Here is an 18,427-nt window from a genome sequence, read left to right on the forward strand (position 1 = left end):
TGCATTTAATTTTATGGAATATTGTTAATAGTTGTAATTTGTCATTGTTAAAATAAAATTTCCAAAATTAATCATTTAAAAGTTTAAAATTTTAAATATCTTATAAATTAGTGTCTAAAATATTTTTTTATTTTTGTGTTAATATACCTATCATTTGATTTTACTACGTAGTTGTTACTTCTATGTTCCTCTCAAACTAGACAATTAACTTATTCATCTCTCCAATTCATTTAGTTGTATTTTTCTGTCTCAAACTAGGCAATTAACTTATTCATATCTCCAATTTATTTCAACTTATCACTCAACTCACTTTTGGAGAACAAAAGAGCAAGTTAACATACTAGTTAGAAAAGATTCGAGTAGACAAACACAAATTGATCAATGAATTAGATATGAGAACATAAAAATAATAGTTACATCATTCCATTATCAAAGAGAATCGAACAGTAAAATATTTAAACTATATTAGAATCAAACAATAAAGTATTTTGATTACTCAATAAAAAAGTAATTTTAATAAAAGTTTAATTAAAAGTATTTAAAATTATAAGATACTTAAAACTTAATTAAATCTAATTTTAATATATTTTGAGATCACCTGTGTTGAAATTGCTTGACTATTAAATTTTGATTAATAATTTTTAGTTTAGAAAGTTAGACAAATTTCATGAAAATTAAAGAATTAGATTAAGAATGAATCAAAATATCCAATCCATCATTCATTAACCTTTTGCTGTCAGTTGTAAAGTGCAGTCCTCTTTAGAGATGGAAAGCGCAGTTCTTTATTTTTATTTCAACCTTAACTGATGGCACTAATTTAATAATATGCAAGTCGAGCATCGATCCAACACATTACCGAAGTACACGAGGTTCATAGAAGAGCTGGAAACAAATTTAACTCGAATGAGCATCCGCCCACACGCTGGAATGCAACAAAATTAGCCACATAATAAATCAATTATACAAAAATGATCTTAAAACTTCCATTTGACAACTCTACATAATTTGCCAACTAAGGTACGAGGAAAAATCTACTGCTGGCAAAGGTAAACTACACCTACACGTGGTACCTTTGCATGATAAGCTATCACTATTGTTGTCAACTATATCATCCAACCGTTGTAACGGTTTCAAGATCAACAATTCAAGGCTTCAGTGCACACAAATTTCTATATTTCCCTCAATGAAATGGTTAGAACTCAAAATTTTGATATGACGAGTTCTTACCAGTACTTGCCGGCAGCATATATGCAAAATTAAACTAAAAAATTGCTCTAGTTTCTAAAAAAATATTATTGCAGAATATAATGTCTTCTAGAGGAAGATGTTGATTTCCTTTTCGGTCATCTCCAAGACATGGTCTCTTGCATCAGCCAAGGCACCCTACATGTGAAGTATATTCAGACGCATGAAAATAAAATAAAATGAACGGTAGAACTGAGCAAAAATAATAGCAATACCACAATATACATCACCTGCCCAAATTTTGTAAGGAAATTACTTGCAATGTTAAGGGATGTGACAGCTACATCATCATTAGACTTCAGTGCTTGAGCAATAGCAAAAGCTCCATCGTCCTGTGAATCAGACAACATTAGAGACAATATAATTTCTTTAGGAACCAAAAAAAACAACATCCGTACCCTTATTTCATTAAATCCTAAATCTAGAGAGGTTAAAGCTTCATTAACCACTTTCAAGCTGCGAGCCAGGCTTTGTGCACCCTGCAGTAGTTGATTCATAAAATAATAACATACTCAGATTGAGTGGCGAAGGAAAAAAGAGATTAAAGGGAAAAATGATTCAAGGTACTGAAAACAAACTTCATCTCGTAGTCCGTTCGCTCGCAAATCCAAAATTGATATTGTGGTATTATATTTTAAAGCATCTGCAATGAACTCTGCCCCTTTTGCTCCTATCTATAAAGTTATTCTGTGTTACAAATAAAAGTTATAACAAACAATTGTCGGGTAGTTCATGGAAAAAAGTTTACCTGGCACCAACCAAGCTTAAGGGTTTTTATGTTCCCATGAAACTTAAGGACTTCAGCCAAGGCCTTTGCTCCGTCTGGTCCAATGGGATTATAACTAAGCTCCAACTAAGAATGAGACAAAATCTGTATTAGCGTATAGAAAAGACAATTAGACAAAGATGAGAAACTAAATAACTGATGAGGCTTACAGTGGTAATAACTAAATTATCTTTTAAAACTTGAGCAACGGCATTAACACCACCAGCACGAATGTTATTTCCACCCTGCAATATTTGCACTCAGACAAGTCATGTCCCAAGCAATAGTATTACATTACAGCCTCGATGCTTTTGTTTTTTCTTTTGTTAAATGACCAGAGCAGGGGAGTAACAAGCCATGTACAAAGAGAAAACATTAAGGAAGCAAAATAGGATCTCTTCTTACCAGATCCAATGTTGTTATTGACCGATTTTCCTTTAAAGCAGCTGCAATTTTTTCAGCTCCCTGAAAATTATACACAACCAGTTAATGAATATAATCAGAACTCACTGTCCTCTTAAAAATCTGTCTTTGCAGAACTATTAATTTTGTTGTAGCAGTTGTTACTGCGGGAAAACCAAAACATAAGTTTTCGCAGGTATTGCAATTTGGACATACACGGTGACGCATGATTATTCTGAGTTATACACATCAATTTACTATTCATATACTTGGTAGTTTATGCATCATATACGTGATATTTTGACAGAATGGCATGCAAATTATACTGATAAGTTATGGAAAAAACAATACTTAAACATCTTAAGGATCCTAATTACTGTATGACCTCACACTGTGACACAATATCAAGATTTATAATCTCGTGTGAAATAGGGGACAGAATACCTCATCACCAATGTCATTCATGTAAAGGTTCAACCACAACAGGCTTCTGCACTTCCTAACATACTCAGAGACATGGAATGCACCTTTAGCTGTTAACGAGTTGTTGCCTATGTCTAGAAGTGTAAGTTTCCCTTTAGAACAAATACTGCTTGTCAGTTAATTGTATAACACTAAAGTGGAATTGTGGAAGCATAAATGACAGTCAAGATCAGACATTAGTACAAGTTAACCTTTATGTGAAGATAATCCCGCCATCAAAGATCGGATTCCTTCATCTCCAATAGAATTTCCATGCAAATGAAGTTCCTGTCCATATATTAAAGTTCAGGGTAAATAGTTATTGTTTAAGCTGCAGCCAAATATTTTTCTAGAAGATGCAGCAACATTTTGTAATTGTGACAAGATCATAAATGTTGAAGCGTTAGCTCTCAATTTTTCCAAGATACGTTTTGGAATTTCAGATGTTCTGTATGAAAATTCATGATAACATTGTGTTCTATACAGTACATGTTTTGGTACTGGATAAGATAACTAGATCTAGTGGAAAAGGTGGGAATTCTGAAAGCTATACCAAGAACTTAAAAGAGTGAATGAAATGTTGAGCATTTCATCCAAAAGAAAACAAGAATAGTACCCTTAACGACTTGTTGCTCTCAAGTGCTTTAGCCAATGCATTAGCCCCCAAAGCACCACCATAATTGCCACTTGAATAGTGATAATGTTGGAAGAATTCACAAAAGAGGAAAAGAATAAAGTAATGAGCATAAAGATCTACTCAAAAACAATTCCAAGGGAATTGTAACATCAAAAGCATGAAGATCATAAATTAAACTGCTACTTCTTCAAAATTTTGGGGAGAATACTTAATGTGACAATCTTACTCACTTGAGATGTATATTTCGTATACTGTTATTCTCAAGAAGTGCTCCAGCCAGACTTGAAAATCCCTGCCTCCATTTCCAAGAAAGAAATTAAAATAATATTTGGACACTCACTTCTACGCTCTTAGAATAAGCTTAGGTAAATTCCATACAGAATATTCAATCATGTTATTGTTCAGTTCAAGAACCCGCAAACTTGAATTTTTCTTCAACATTTCAGCAATAGCTTTTGCACCCTGCATAATACAGTTAGCATTTCTTAGTTCCATTTGGTAGCCATTCTATGACAAATACGAATCACCAAGCTAACCTCATCACCCAAGTTAGCACTGTTTAACTGGAGCTTCTCAATGCTAGAGTTATTCGCCAATATGTCACATAAGCACTGTGAAGAGTGAACAAGGATATTAAGAGTCAACAGTTAAAAACAATATTTATACATAAGTATATGACAATGAATCAATGATCAGCACTAACTGTCAACAAAGTTATAGTCTTTTATCTGTTTGAGAGAGGATAGAGATGGGTTATAAACATATCTCAAACACAATTCTAATAATCATCATGGTTAGCTACGTAAGCTATAAGCTTCTTAATCTTTACACCGTGGTTCTTTATGGCAAAAGAGAAATGAATATATACTAGGAATTACAGTTTCAGAGGGGATCTTTGCGCCATAGCTATTCATGTCATCCTGCATATGCTTGATATAGGATTGCAGATTACACAAGCTCATACATAGCTATTCATGCCATCCTGCATATGCTTGATATAGGATTGCAGATTACACAAGCTCACACAGTGAACAAATATGGCTATGTATGTATGTCAGTTTTATAATAATCCATTGTACTCCTCCTCTGCACTTGAATGGATACCTAACTAGCCACAAGAATGATACGCAACAGATTGAACTTATTCCAAAGGAGTTATAGTACCCTAAAACAGTTAACTAGGCTCCAATAAAATATTTGACTTGTTCTTTCTTGTATAATATTCAATATTATATTTGATTGAAAACAACCCTCATAAACGTAAGAAAAATAGCAAATACAGAGATGCTATTTATACACATCAAACTCAATTTATTGTGCAACAGTAATAATTATGAAATTTTAGAAGGCTAACAAGGATAATTACAGGACCAGTCAATAACAAAGCCCGATGCCAACAATTTTAATGACTTGTTTAAAGAAAAAGTAGTCTAGAATTATATAAGCAAAGGTATCGCAAGCTGTTAGCCTACCATGCCACCCCTAGATGTCCACCTTCCTTCACATTATTCGGACATAGAAATAAGAATGTAAATTGAATAGTTCATTACAAAGTTTTCATTTTTGAGATATCAGAGTTCAAAAAAATAAACTAAGACTGCACTTGATCAAAACAAAGATCGGGATTTTCATAATTGCTCCATCTTCCAGAAGCATGTAAGAAGTAGCAAGAATTTTTTTACTCTTAATAATAAGAACAAGAACAACATTAACAACAACAATAATGAAGATTATGAATTAATAAAGGAAAATAAGGACCTCTAATATAAATAAATGCATGAGCCTTTATCTAAATCGTTATAATCTATCATGAGCATGGTATCAAAGCCTGAGTGACCAACTGGTCAATAGATGTCACCCCAATTACTAAATAAAGGTTGAACTTCATGTATGTTGGCAAGTACACTGCCACATTTAAAAGCCCAAATGGCTCTTGTCTAACAAAAACATATGTGTATGAACATAAGTGTGTTATTGACATAAGTGTATAAACACACAACTTTCATAAAAATCATCCTAACATATGTTTTGAGGACCTTTCAAATAATTATATAAAATAAAGGAACTGTAACAATAATGAACCCAAATCCTGAATTCAGAGAAACACTTGGGACTGACCTTGGCACCTTCATCTTCAACTAGATTTCCTGAAAGATCAAGAGTCTTCAAAGTGATGTTTGATTGAAGAACGCCATCGAAAGCCCTCAACCCAGCTGCAGTTATTCCATTTGCAGCAAAACTAACTTCCTCTGCAGTCTTTTGTAAAAAGATATATTTAGCATGTGTTCAAAGAGAGAGCACCAAAACTTTGTTATGAACTATAGATCACACAATGAGATTTTGAACCAAAACCCAACTTCCACACAGCAAATTTCTCTATAAACAAGATTTGGCTGATATAGATTATAAAGGATATACAAGCTTCTGTGCAATCTTGTACTGTATTAAATTAATAATTTATATATTTCTCAGTTAATTAAATAAATAAGGGTAATTAATAAATTATAACATATATGATCCTGAAGCAATATAATTCTATTTGAAAATCTGGTCTATCCAATGTGTTCTCAAATCCTCTGTTGGAAATAGGAATATTTTCATAGATATGTTAGCTTCTATAATGTTTATTTTTTCCAAGTAACCTAGATAATTTATGATAGATGTATCCAGCATTATTGAAAAAGGGCCATGGCAGCACCACAACATGGCAGTGGCAAATTGGTTTTGCATAGTGGCTCATGGCAACCGCATTGGACATCATGAAGTAGTGGCTTATATGCTCTATTTCCAGGTTATACATATTGGGTCCGTCCAATAAGTTCTTTTGAAAAAGGTTGGGCCATACAACCCAACCCAAACCCAAACAACATCAAAAAATAACCAGACGCGCCTCACCTCAATCTCCTCTAGTTCACTCACCCCACGCTGCTGCAGCCTCCTCTGATTCCAGTGCAACGGCACCACAGTCCCACTCAGCATCATTGCTGTCCTGCCACCACTGTCTCACACCTCTGTCATCTTGGCATCTCCCTCTTGTTGTCATTGTCTTGCTGCTACATCCACCTTTAGTTCCACCACAAATCCTCTTTCTTTTTTCTTTATATTTCCTCTTGATCAGGCACCACCCACCCACCCTAACTTCTTTTTCTCTTCTTCTTTTCCACTCAATGCTTATTCTATGAATATCTAAAACCTTTGATCACCTATTTTTCAGCAACCCATGGAAATTGAACAAGGTAGATCAAGAACATCCAATAAAAATGACTTGGGTTGGAAACATTGTCATCTGATGGATGAATCAATCTTAGATGCAATTTGTAATTGTTGTGGAAAAATTATGAAAGGGAGAATTACAAGAACGAAAGAACAGCAAATGGCAAGTAAGGGAAATGTTACAACTTGCACCAAGACTTCAAAGAATGTCTGAGAAGAGCTTTGGAAATTATTTAAAATAAATAAATAAAAAGCGCCCACCTCCTCTATAAATCCTACACATAGTGCGGCTGATGATAATAATGAGTGACGATGAAGCTGAAATTTCCATATCTAGAAATGATAAGGGGACAACAGTGGTGATAAAAAAGCGGCCAATGATATTTTTTGTAGAAATCCAACTATTGCAATAGAGAAAAGAAAAAAGGAGAAACTAACACAAGCTAGTACCAAAGATGCATCTGACAAAAATTTAAAGGCATCAATGCATCAATATATTGCCCGTTTTTTGTACCAAGTACACTTGTCACTCAACCATATAAGATTGAAGGGCTTTCAAGATATGATCGATGTTATTAATGCTTATGGGACCAAATTCGCCAACTCCTACAAATTATGAAATTAGAGTTCCACTACCCAACAAGGAGATCGATTACACTGAGAAATTATTGAAAGATCATAAAATGCAATTGAGAAAATATAATTGTTTTATTATGTTAGATGCATGGAGTGACCAGAAGCAATAATATTTGATTAATGTTTTGGTGAACTCTCGAGTAGGAACAATGTATGTGAAATATAATGACGCCACCAAATTTGTGAAGACAAGTGAAAAGTTATTTGAGATGCTTGATGCCCTTGTGGAGTAGATTGAAAAAGAGAATCTTGTTCCAGATATAGCAGATAATAAAAGCAATTATGTGTTAGCTGGTAAGGTGTTGGAGGAGAAAAGACCCCATCTATATTGGACTCCTTGTGCAACCCATGCATAGATTTGATGTTTGAAGACATTAGGAAGTTTCCTTAACTAAAAAAGAAAATTAAAGGGGAGTTAGTCTTGTTGGCTTTATCTATAGCCATTGTAGTTGAGTTTGTTGACACAATTCACAAATAAGAGGGAATTGAGAAGGCATGTGGTTACACAATTTGCTACTACTTATTTATCATCACAAAGGTTGCATAAAAAGAAAGGAAATTTGAGAAAGTTGTTCACTTTAGATGAATGGAGCAAGAACAGGTTACCTAAGGAAGCTAAGGAGAGAGAAGCTACAAAAAATTATCTTTGCCTTCATTTTGGAATCATGTGATTTTTACTCTCAAAATCATGACTCCTTTTGTTTATGTACTTTGCCTTATGGATGTGTAAAGAAACACAGTTATGGGTTATATATATGATACATAATAGAGAAGGCTAAGGAAACAATAATGAAGTCTTTCAATTACAATGAAACTAAATACAAGAATGTATTTACTATTATTGATAATAGATGGACATATAAACTTCATCGCCCATTGCATGTTGTTGGTCACTTTTTGAAACCATAATTCTATTATAACAACCCAAGAATGGAATATGATTTGGAAGTTACCAATGGGTTGTATGCGTAGACAAGTGGTTTGTGCCAAATAAATATGAGCAACAAATTTTTTTTAACTTAGTTGCCCTTTATAAAAGTGGAAGTGAAATCTTTAGTGATGATTTTGCCAAAGAATCAAGAAAGGCCACAGATCTAGATGAGACACTTCAACACTTTAATAGAAGTTATTCTAAGTGTTCTAAGTTGCGCCAAGTTATAAAGATTAAATTAAGTTACTTTCTTTGTTTTTATAGCTCAATGGTGGAAGAATTATGGTCACACAACTCCAAACTTGAACACACTAGGAATAAATATCTTAAGGTGACATGTAGCTCATCAGGATGTGAGCGCAATTGGAATGTATTTGAGCAAGTAATAATTATTGTTGATGGTTCATCATTTTTGCAGAAAGTAGGAAGAAATTGTTGGATCGAGTGCTTACCATTAGGCCAAAACTTATATTTTATAACCAAGGTGCAACTCTTTCTAGTTAAGAGAATAGTAGCCCAAGTGTCACGATTCGATTGTGATTTGGCCCACCTAACCTCTATCACAAGACAATTGAAGCACCCTGCAACAATCTCCTTCTTAGCAATTGTCCTACTAGGAATCAAACTCTTCAATTGTAACTCAACTCACCTAGTCTACATCATGGGATAATTGTGCAACCCACAACAATATCTTCCTAAACAATTGTCCCACTAGGAATAGAACTCATGACCCTAGCTTTAATACCAATTATTGGCTCTAATATCAAGGCACAACTCTTTCTAGTTAAGAGTGTCGCAACCCAAGCATTGCAAATCGATTGTGACTTAGGCCACCTAGACAATTGATGCACCCTGTAACAGAAACTAATTAACATTTTACTTATTCACAATTCAAAGTCATTCAAAAAAGAGGAATAGGTTTGACCATAAAAAATGACATGATTGGTAACATAAAAAATAACCAACAACTTGCTCAAAGATACAATATTAGGGATGAAATTAACCATATTGTACTAAACAATGTTGTCAAACTCATAATTCGTAAAAGGATCGAAAAGGAGATAAAAGATCGTAACTCGACTCGTAAGAGTTACTAACATATGAAAAATAATATTCAATACATAATGTGTGCAACACCTTATCTGATGGAAGAGGACCAAGCACCCAAAAGAGCGTCTAGGACCAACCTTGCATGAAAGGCAACCAAGAGAGCGTTTAGGACCAACCTTGCATAAAGGGCACCCAAAAGAAGCGTCTAGGCCACACAAGGAGCGTCTAAGAGAGTTGACATCCAAGAAGGGTGACGTCCAAGAAGGCCCAACAAAGTGTAGCTTAGTCTTATTTGTGGTGTAAATAGCATAGCCTTATGAACCTTTGTTTAAATTCTGCAAATTAGGATTAAGGAGGAGTTAACCTAGATTAGCTACGGTTTCTAGAAGCTCTCCACTAATCTATGACGTCCACGTGCAAGTTAGAAGGCCATGTCCACCCATGTGCCATGTGCACCCATGTGCCATGTGCTCCATGTGCCTCCATGAGCTCCTTCATTTGCATGTCATTTAGATTACATTTCATTTGTATTTGGCTCTTCAAATTCCAGCCATCCAATCCTATATAAGGAGGTGTTTGGCTCTCATTTTGTAAGATTGAATAGAGTATTGTTATGCTGCCATACACTACTCCTTGCCTAGCATCTAGGTTTTAATCTTCACTTCATCCCCTTCAAAGGGGCTGGCCGAACCTCCCCAATTCCCCACTCTCATGCACCTTCAAGGCACCCATACTTCCTAGGAAGGCCTTGTTCCATCAACAACCATAAGCTTCCGCAAATTCACCCCAATTTCCACAAAAGAGAAGAGCTCAATGCCATCATTTGGTATCATGAGCTATGGTCTTCAAGAGATAAGTATCTCTTTGTATTTTTCTTTTTGAGTTCTTCTTTCTCCAAGTTGTTCATCTTTATTCCAAGTTGTCTTGTTTTTTTTGTGTTTTAATATGATTTGAATGCTTGTTTATTCATTTCAATCTATTTTCAATTTTGTGTAGGATTCTTGATATCTTTGTGTTGCTGTTTTTTATTTTTAGGTATTTGAGTCTTGCTCGAAATTTCATTTGGGTCATATGATGTTCTTGAGTCTTTTCATTTTATGAATCCATAAGTTTTGTTTAAGTCATGTGTTTCCATATTTGTCAACAAATCCTAGTAGTATTCTTCTTGATTTATTTGTTTCTTGTTTTTTTTGTTTGAATGCTTGATCTGAAATCTGCTTTGTTTTGATCCTTTGGTGCTTTTTTAATTTTAGTTTGAGTTCTTATTTGTGTTAGATCCACACAAATTCCATTACACTAATTCCATTGTGTTTTTGTTGGTATATCATTCAGTTTTTGATTCCAGATTTCAGAATCCCCTGTTTTCACAAATCTGTTTTGGCTGTTTTGTTTTATGAAAATTAAATACATCATAAGAAAATTCTGAGCCTCTGGATTTCACTAGATTGAGGTGTTATCAAAAGAACAAAAAAAGAATCAGTTGAAAAAAAGAAATAGAAAAAAAAAGATAAATCTTACAAAAAAAGTGTGCAATCCTGACGCTACATCTGGCGGTTTTGAGCACTAATTTTAAAAAAAAATTATTAAAATTAATTGGTGCATGCGTTTTTTGTGAAACCAACGCCAAAAGTTTGTTAAGATCTTGATTTGTTTGTGTATCAATTTTCAAAAGCAAATACAAAAGAGCCAGCTCAGCATAAATCTTTAAAAGTCACGCATTCTGGACCACAACATTTTTCAGTGGTGCTGTTTTTGGTTTTTAAATCAAATCTAGTGCTATTCCTTAGGTTCCTTTTGTGTGTCATCCATTATTTGAGTGCCTTTTTATTTGCTTGTCTAATTTCATTTGAACTCTTTCTAGTTGTGTCACATTTAATTCCATTTGTGTGGTACTGTGTTTTCAAATTAATTTGTTTCTTGCTTTCTTTCTTTGACCTCTAAGCTTTGTGGTGGATTAAATATCAATTGGTACTTGTTGAGTGGGAATTGACTTGAGGGGTGCATGCGTGTTATAAAAAGGAGAACACCAAGGTGGGTACAGTGGTGCGATCGACGAGTGGCAGTGAGCGCAAGAGACGGCGACCAACGACGAGAGCAAGACAATGAAGACGACGACGTTGTGGCGAGCGTGAGTGATGACAAGCTGGTTTTCTTTCTTCTTTCGATTGGGGATTTTTCACTTTGGAGATTTCTCACTCTTGTAGAAGAGATATCACCTTTTGGGCCTTAAATTCTGACATTGGGCCTTAACTGGAGCGATCCAAGTTCCACCTAATTTGATCAAAAATGGTCACGCACGAATCACAATCCACCACTGAGCCATGCAGTGCCGCACTCCAATCTGCTCCGATCCAGATCATCAGCCGAGTCACATCGGTTGGCCCTCCAAACTTGCTGACTCGTGCGAGTATGCGAGTAAACTCACGATTTTGACAACATTGGTACTAAATGACATTGATGAGTGCACTCAGGTTAGTGGGGCAAGTAGATGATGATGTAGACAGAGAAATGAGTTTGTTTTTAATGATGATCCCACTCTTAAATGGGCAATTATTTGTGAAGCATAGATGTTGGAGAGCCAAAAAAATTTACAAGGAGAAAAGTAAGCAATAAAAGAATGCAATAATCAAGTGGTTGTATTGGTATTAGATCTTCCCATGCTATCACTAACTTGTCTCAAGGTTCATTTGGCTTCAGTTCTTTTCTTTTGCCGATTACTATTCTGTGTGAACAATACCAATTTTTCATCCAAACATCTTAGAAAAGGGAGTTTGTGCAATTATTGACTCTTACACTGATGTTGACTATGCAAGGTTGTGACTAATAGGAGGTTCACCACTGGATATTGTGCCTTTCATGGAGGAAATTTATTTACTTGGCGGAGTAAAAGGCAGAATGTTGGGGCTCAATCTTGTACCGGAACAGAGCTTTAAGCTATGGCATGAGGTAACTATGACCTACTTTGGTTGAAAGTTATTTTAGAAGACTTGGAGATTAAACATGATGGACTTAAAAGACTCTAACATAAATGATAAGTCAGCTATCAACATTGCTCAATCCTATTGAGATGAGCGATCAAAGCACATAGATTTAAAGAAGCATTTTGTCAAGGAAATTTTTTATTCAGATTGATTTGTACTCCATATGTACCTTCACAAAGTCAACTCACAAACATTCTTACCAGAGGATTATGCAGTTCACATTTGAAAGAATGGTATGCAAATTGGGAATGGAAAAGTATTTAATTTCCAGCTTGAGCGGGTGTGTTGGAAATCAGGATATTCAAGAGATTAGAGCTTTTGTTAATTTGTTCCAAGTAGCCTAGAGATTATAGCTAGGTTCAATAAATCTTAGGAATTACTTTTAATTGTTCTCTTGTAAATTGCTTTGCAATACTCTTGAATAAAAACAAGTCCATTCTGCTGGGTAGATAATACACTCAAGCATAATCAGAAAATATTTATTTCTCTTTTGTCACCCTTTCATTGGAGCATATTTTACAGACCAAAAGTGGAACCTCTGTCCAAATCCATTAAGTGTGCCTTTGCAGATACTGATATTAACTGACCATCTAACCCAAAACATTCAATCATAAAAACACTTGACCTTGAAAGATTACAAGACTAAGTGATTTAGGAAGCATGATTCATTCTCAGAAAGAACAGACATCATGCCATGCCACTGTAAGTTGCATACTTTTAAATGGATTCACTGACTCGTATCTCACCTTTCAACATGTATTAGCTCTACTGACCTTTACAGATACACTCACATCAGCTTCATATAACCTGCGAACCAACTAGCTAAAGCTCACAGATGGATTTATTTAAAGTAAATGTTGAAATATTCCAACCTTAAGTACATTGACTAAGCCATGATGACACTCTGATTTAAGTTATATACTTGGGGAAGATATACACTTAATAATTCAACGTGTTAAAAGGATCACAACAATAAAACGAATTCTGGGATTTTCCTTCGTGCCATTGTGTAAATGTGCCTTTTTTAAGCAAGGTATTACATGTGACATATGATAGTTACATTGACACTTATCTTTGGCTTTCAAAGATGTTCAAATTGATTCAATGTTCAGTAGATTTCTTCATTAGTAACTGAAGCAATGAATACTCAAATAATTCTGCAATATGACTGTACAGTAGGTAACATCACACATTATTAGTTTAATGACAGTATCAAAACAGGCAACTTATCTGTAAGCAATAAATATACAATGAAAATATGAAAGCAATGATAAATGGAGGATAGTTGTTACCTGGTTAAATGCCAAGCTCTCAGCAAGGAAGAATAATCCTTCATCTCCAAAGTTGCGCCCTGCCAAATTTTAAGTACGATAAATAAATTATTTTGGCTTTTATTTGTCAATTTATTTCTATGGTACCCACATTTTAAAATAGTCATGTCAACTGCAATGAAGCAAGAAATATCTAGTGTGTTATGAGTGATCAAAATATTATTTTTTATGTTTTGAAATGAACTAATTGGACTTAGAAATCAAATCATATGTATACGGTTTAAATTCTTTTACAAAATATATTAGCAATAAAAGAAATTCATTTAGTTAGGTAATTTACTTTATAACAGGTAACCCAGAAAAAGTTAAGTAATTTACTTTATTATCCTTGTTAAGATTGTGATTAAGTGGGAAACTAATAACAGCAAAATTGTCAATCAAATAATTAAAACTAAAATGAAATCAAATCCAGTCACAAAATGAGTATATTTATAGATTGATAAAAATCAAAAGGATTTCAAAAATCAAATCATTTTGTATTTCCTGAATTACCAAAAACATTATTTAACAAATCAATTCCTAAAAGTGTGAAAGGAAATTAAGTTGAAAAGAAAGAAAAAACAAGGAGACACAAACCTTCCTTTGGAAGATGTTACAGTCTTATAGATCGAGGAAAATCCAATATCAATTAGATTAGCCAATAAAAACTTTGGTATTCATGAAAACAAATGAATCAGATCCAGTCTAAAAATGGTGAAATAATAAAGTTATTTTGAAAAATTATCAAAGAAGAATCTTCATTATTGAATCTAAAGTGTTCCAGATAACCATAAATATCTTTCTCATTTATAAATTTTTCAATCCAGCCAGCATACCTGACATATCAATACTAGGAAATGCCCTCAATTCCCGAGCAAACTCATTGAGCTTCTGTTTAGATTGTCTCTCAATCTTTGCCCCAAGCTGGGATAACAAATTTGTACCAGCAGCAAAAGACCACTTCAGTCCTTGTGAAGGGGGTTGACTTTCCACAGGCGAAGATTTCAATTGTTGTTTCGGAGCTGGAACAAGAAGCTTCTCCACTAATTTCCAGATAACTGTAAGCTGAAAACAAGTTAGTACAACCACTATTATGAAATCTAACAAATAAGACAAGAGCAGCAACAACAAGGAAAAAGAACAGAAACATGCTAATAGCACCAAAACACTGATTAATTGTGAGAAGCAAGGATATTTCAAAATGTATACCCAACTAGAGTCAGATACTTGAATTAGATACTCGGTAGGAGAGATACACATGAAAATTTTCTTTACTTGAGTCATGGGAAGAGGGAATGGGTTACAGGAAAAATATTAATTTAAAATAAATTGTATTTAATACTAATAGGGCTTCAAAACATTAAAAGGGACAAGGAATTTCCAGGGAGACAAGAGGTGCCACAGCTGTAAATCATATCAAATACTTCTCAACCACCAATGCTTACCATACGACCTTGGAATGTATAATTTTTGCAGTTTTCGCTTCTTTGCAATACAAGTGAATATATTATAAGAACTTGAGCCTTCTATAATTCTAGTTTAGCTAATGAGTTGAAGCAAACAAATTCAATGATTGCATTGAGAAGAATGAGACAAATAGCTTGCAAACTCAAACTGGATTAAACTCAGTAAATTCACATAAATTTAGTCCAAATCATGACATGAGTCTGCTGTTATGTTAGCATGTTTATGCCGATGGGAAGAGATATGCCCCCAATGTGTCAGTTTTCATCTTAAAACTAATTGGCATTATGCGAAATTGTCAGTTTTACCTTTATTTTCTTCTCTTACAGGTCTCATATTGCCTGCTTCAATTCTTCCAATGACTTGTAACAGAAGAAAATAAGGGTAAAATGCATTTTACTTCTCCATAAACTAAAATCAACTCATGAAACTTAACTTTTAGAGAAGTAAGTGGAGAGAGCTTCTATGGAAGTTCAGTGTATTTGATTTTAACTTACGACATCAGCTCAGTTTTCCTTCTTTGATTTTTTTCACCCAAAAGTACTTGTAAGTTATAACTGACAATGTGCTAGAAGTAACCAACATCCGGTTCCAAATTCTGTCATTGATACAGAAAGTCACGTAGAAAGAAAAAAAAAACGTCTTTGGAATGTTAATTCATAATTGCCTACCACCGTTAAGAGAAAGTGTACCACGTGTTGGTCTAGCAACAAAGTGATAGTTAATCGGAATACGCCTACTCGAAATCGATACTGGCACGCACAGTTTCCATGCATCATAGATCAGAATGCAGGCAACGGTATAAACGACTAAAAAAGAGTACCGAAATAAAATAGCCAAAAAAAAGGAAAATTAAGCACTGGGTACCAAAAGTGAGGGCCACCAACACGGCGAAGGGGCCAACAACGTTGGCAATCTGCTTCACCGGAGCACTGGACAGCGGCGCGTTGGCCTGAGACTGGCGATAGACTCTGCGAGAACCGGCGGCGCGCGGGCGAGTTCCTTCCACACTGGAAGAAGCCCTGACCACAAAGCTTCCGAATCGCCCTCTCGGAGAACGCGTTCTCCGACAGTTCAGAGCGGGAAGCGGCGCAAATTGAGCGACGCCGGCCGCGGTGAAGGCTAGAGATTGCAAGCGCTGGTTGCGGAGGCGAACCTGCGAAAGCGTTAGGGTTTAAACGACAAAGAAGGAAAAAGAGGAGCGGTTAGTTAGGTGTGAGTGACGGAGTTGGTTACCTGCGGGTGAGAGTAAAGAGAGAGAGTGGAAGTGAAAGCCATAGCCTGTTATGAATGAAGGAGCATAGAAGAGAAGATAGATGAAAGAAGGAATCAGAGATATAAATAAGGAAATGGCATTTTGTGGAGATTTTGGCGGAGAGTGAGAAGACTGAATACAACAGAGAAGAATGGAGGAGCTGAGTAAGGTCCGTCGCTGTGAAGCATGTATCGGTGGTTCTATTGCCTTCTATTCTATCAACTCCTCTACTACAACTACTGCCAGCGATATTAACCAAAGGTAAGCTGGGTGTGTTGTCTGCGGGAGTCAATGGGCTCGCACGGCCCAATTCAAGAGCCACCGATAAGGCGACTCTTTCTTCCTGCACCTCCATACCTTCTTCTCTCACCTCCATAAGTTTTTAAATTTCCAAAAATTCTCCTTTATAATATTCTGGATTACATAATCCGGAATTTATTTTTCAAATTTGTAATTAGCTACTAGATTACATAATTCGGAAGCCATTTTTCAGATGCATGATTATTTTCCGGATTACATAATCTGGAAGTCTTATCTAACTTCCGGATTATGTAATCCGAAAGTCTTTTTTCAAATGAGTTTCCGAATTACATAATCCAGAATCTACTCTATGGGGGTGACACAAGAAGGACAAAAATATATTTTCATGTTATGTATGGAGGTGGCAGAAGAAGATATGAAGGTGCAGGAAGAAACAGTCTGATAAGGCAAATGCTTTCAACACTCAACTTTCGGCTTCTTCTTCCTGCACCCCTATCTTTTTCTTCCTGCACCCTCACAATTTTCTAAATCTCGAAACTAGCCTTAACCTTTTATTTGAAAAAGGACACCGTGGTTATCGAAAATAGGATCTGGGAGTGTGCTACGGATTCAACAATTTAAAATTGAATATTTTTTCGGATGAGGGAGTGTTCGAGAAACAAATTTTGCATAAATTATTGTTTTCCGGATTGCTGAATCCAAAAGTCTAATTCTGTTACGGATTGGTGAATCCGGAATTTTTTTTTTTTAATTATGAATTTCTGAATCTGGAATGCATATTTCTGTTATGAATTGGTGGATCCGAAATGTCTTTTTAAATGATGAATTTTGAATGTATAATATATATTTTGAATTACGGATTGGTGGATCTGAAATTTTACCAGAAGTGCCAATCCAAAATTTTCCAGATTTTATAATCTAAAATGCAAAAAGAATAAATATAGTTCAAGTACATTTTAGGGTTTTTAAAAAATAATAGGGATAGTTTGGTCTTTGCATAACAGTGTGGGGGTGCAGGAAAAAATGAAGGGGTGCAACAAGAAACTGCCCCAACTTTTTGAACCTCCACCCTATACATTTTTAATTTTCCAAAAATGTTTTCCATTTTGAAAATGAAAATCTGGAATTTAAAAAATATATTTAGAAAAAAAAAATCTGAAATATATTATTATGTTCTGAAATAAAATTCCAGAATAGAATTCGGAAATCAAAATTTCATCATGGAAAAGTAATTTTAGAATTCTGCAAAATAATTTTGGAATGTAAAAATATGTTGGGTGTTTCTTCCTGTCCTCCGACAAAGTTCTTCCTGCACCCATCAATATCCAAAAATAAAATTTTACCCCTTTTTTAATGACTTCTAGATTAGCTTTTATGGAATATTCTCATATACCCTTTCTAGAATTTAAAAGAGTATTATGGAAAATATTTTCAGAAATATTTTTCGTAAAAGATTTCTGCAATAAGATTTCCAAAACGTATAATACATTTTGGAATGTGTTTTCCAGAATAAATTTTCTAAAATGTATTATGGAAAAAGCTTTCCAAAATGAGACCAGAATAGATATGCCATTTTTGTCTTTTTACTCATTTGATGGGTCTAGAAAGAACTTTGTCAAGGTGTAAGGTGACTGTTTCTTCCTGCACCTCCATATCTTCTTCTGGCACCTCCATACACAATATGAAAATACAATTTTATCCTTCTTGTGTCACCCTCATAGAATAGCTTCCGGATTATGTAATCCGGAAACGCATTTGAAAAAAGACTTCCGGATTACATAATCCGAAAGTTAAAAAAGACTTCCAGATTATGT

The 18,427-nt window shown here is 34.7% G+C and overlaps 1 protein-coding gene and 1 pseudogene across 2 annotated transcripts; one reads left to right on the forward strand and one right to left on the reverse strand.

The window, feature by feature from the left end:
* Positions 1-893: 893 nt before the first annotated feature.
* EMB2004 (RNI-like superfamily protein) lies at positions 894-16,720 on the reverse strand. Of its 2 annotated transcripts, none has more exons than XM_090298280.1 (18): positions 16,334-16,720; positions 15,965-16,253; positions 14,470-14,698; positions 13,616-13,674; positions 5,631-5,768; positions 4,049-4,123; positions 3,891-3,974; positions 3,743-3,804; positions 3,492-3,561; positions 3,088-3,163; positions 2,858-2,988; positions 2,417-2,476; positions 2,182-2,256; positions 1,994-2,098; positions 1,824-1,919; positions 1,644-1,724; positions 1,476-1,577; positions 894-1,383 (listed from the first exon to the last, which is right to left on the reverse strand). In XM_090298280.1, the coding sequence occupies exons 3-18, from the start codon at positions 14,474-14,476 to the stop codon at positions 1,315-1,317; spliced, it is 1,290 nt and encodes a 429-aa protein (XP_090154406.1). In that variant the 5' UTR covers positions 14,477-14,698; positions 15,965-16,253; positions 16,334-16,720; the 3' UTR covers positions 894-1,314. The 2 variants fall into 2 exon arrangements, with proteins under 2 accessions (XP_090154406.1, XP_068468159.1); XM_068612058.1 differs by having other exon boundaries at positions 14,470-14,691; positions 16,334-16,602.
* On the forward strand, positions 6,733-8,333 carry LOC150028998 (uncharacterized; annotated as a pseudogene).
* Positions 16,721-18,427: the final 1,707 nt, after the last annotated feature.

Source organism: Phaseolus vulgaris, chromosome 2 (genome assembly GCF_051622355.1).
Source record: "Phaseolus vulgaris cultivar YP4 chromosome 2, ASM5162235v1, whole genome shotgun sequence".
In the NCBI taxonomy this organism is placed as follows: domain Eukaryota; kingdom Viridiplantae; phylum Streptophyta; class Magnoliopsida; order Fabales; family Fabaceae; genus Phaseolus; species Phaseolus vulgaris.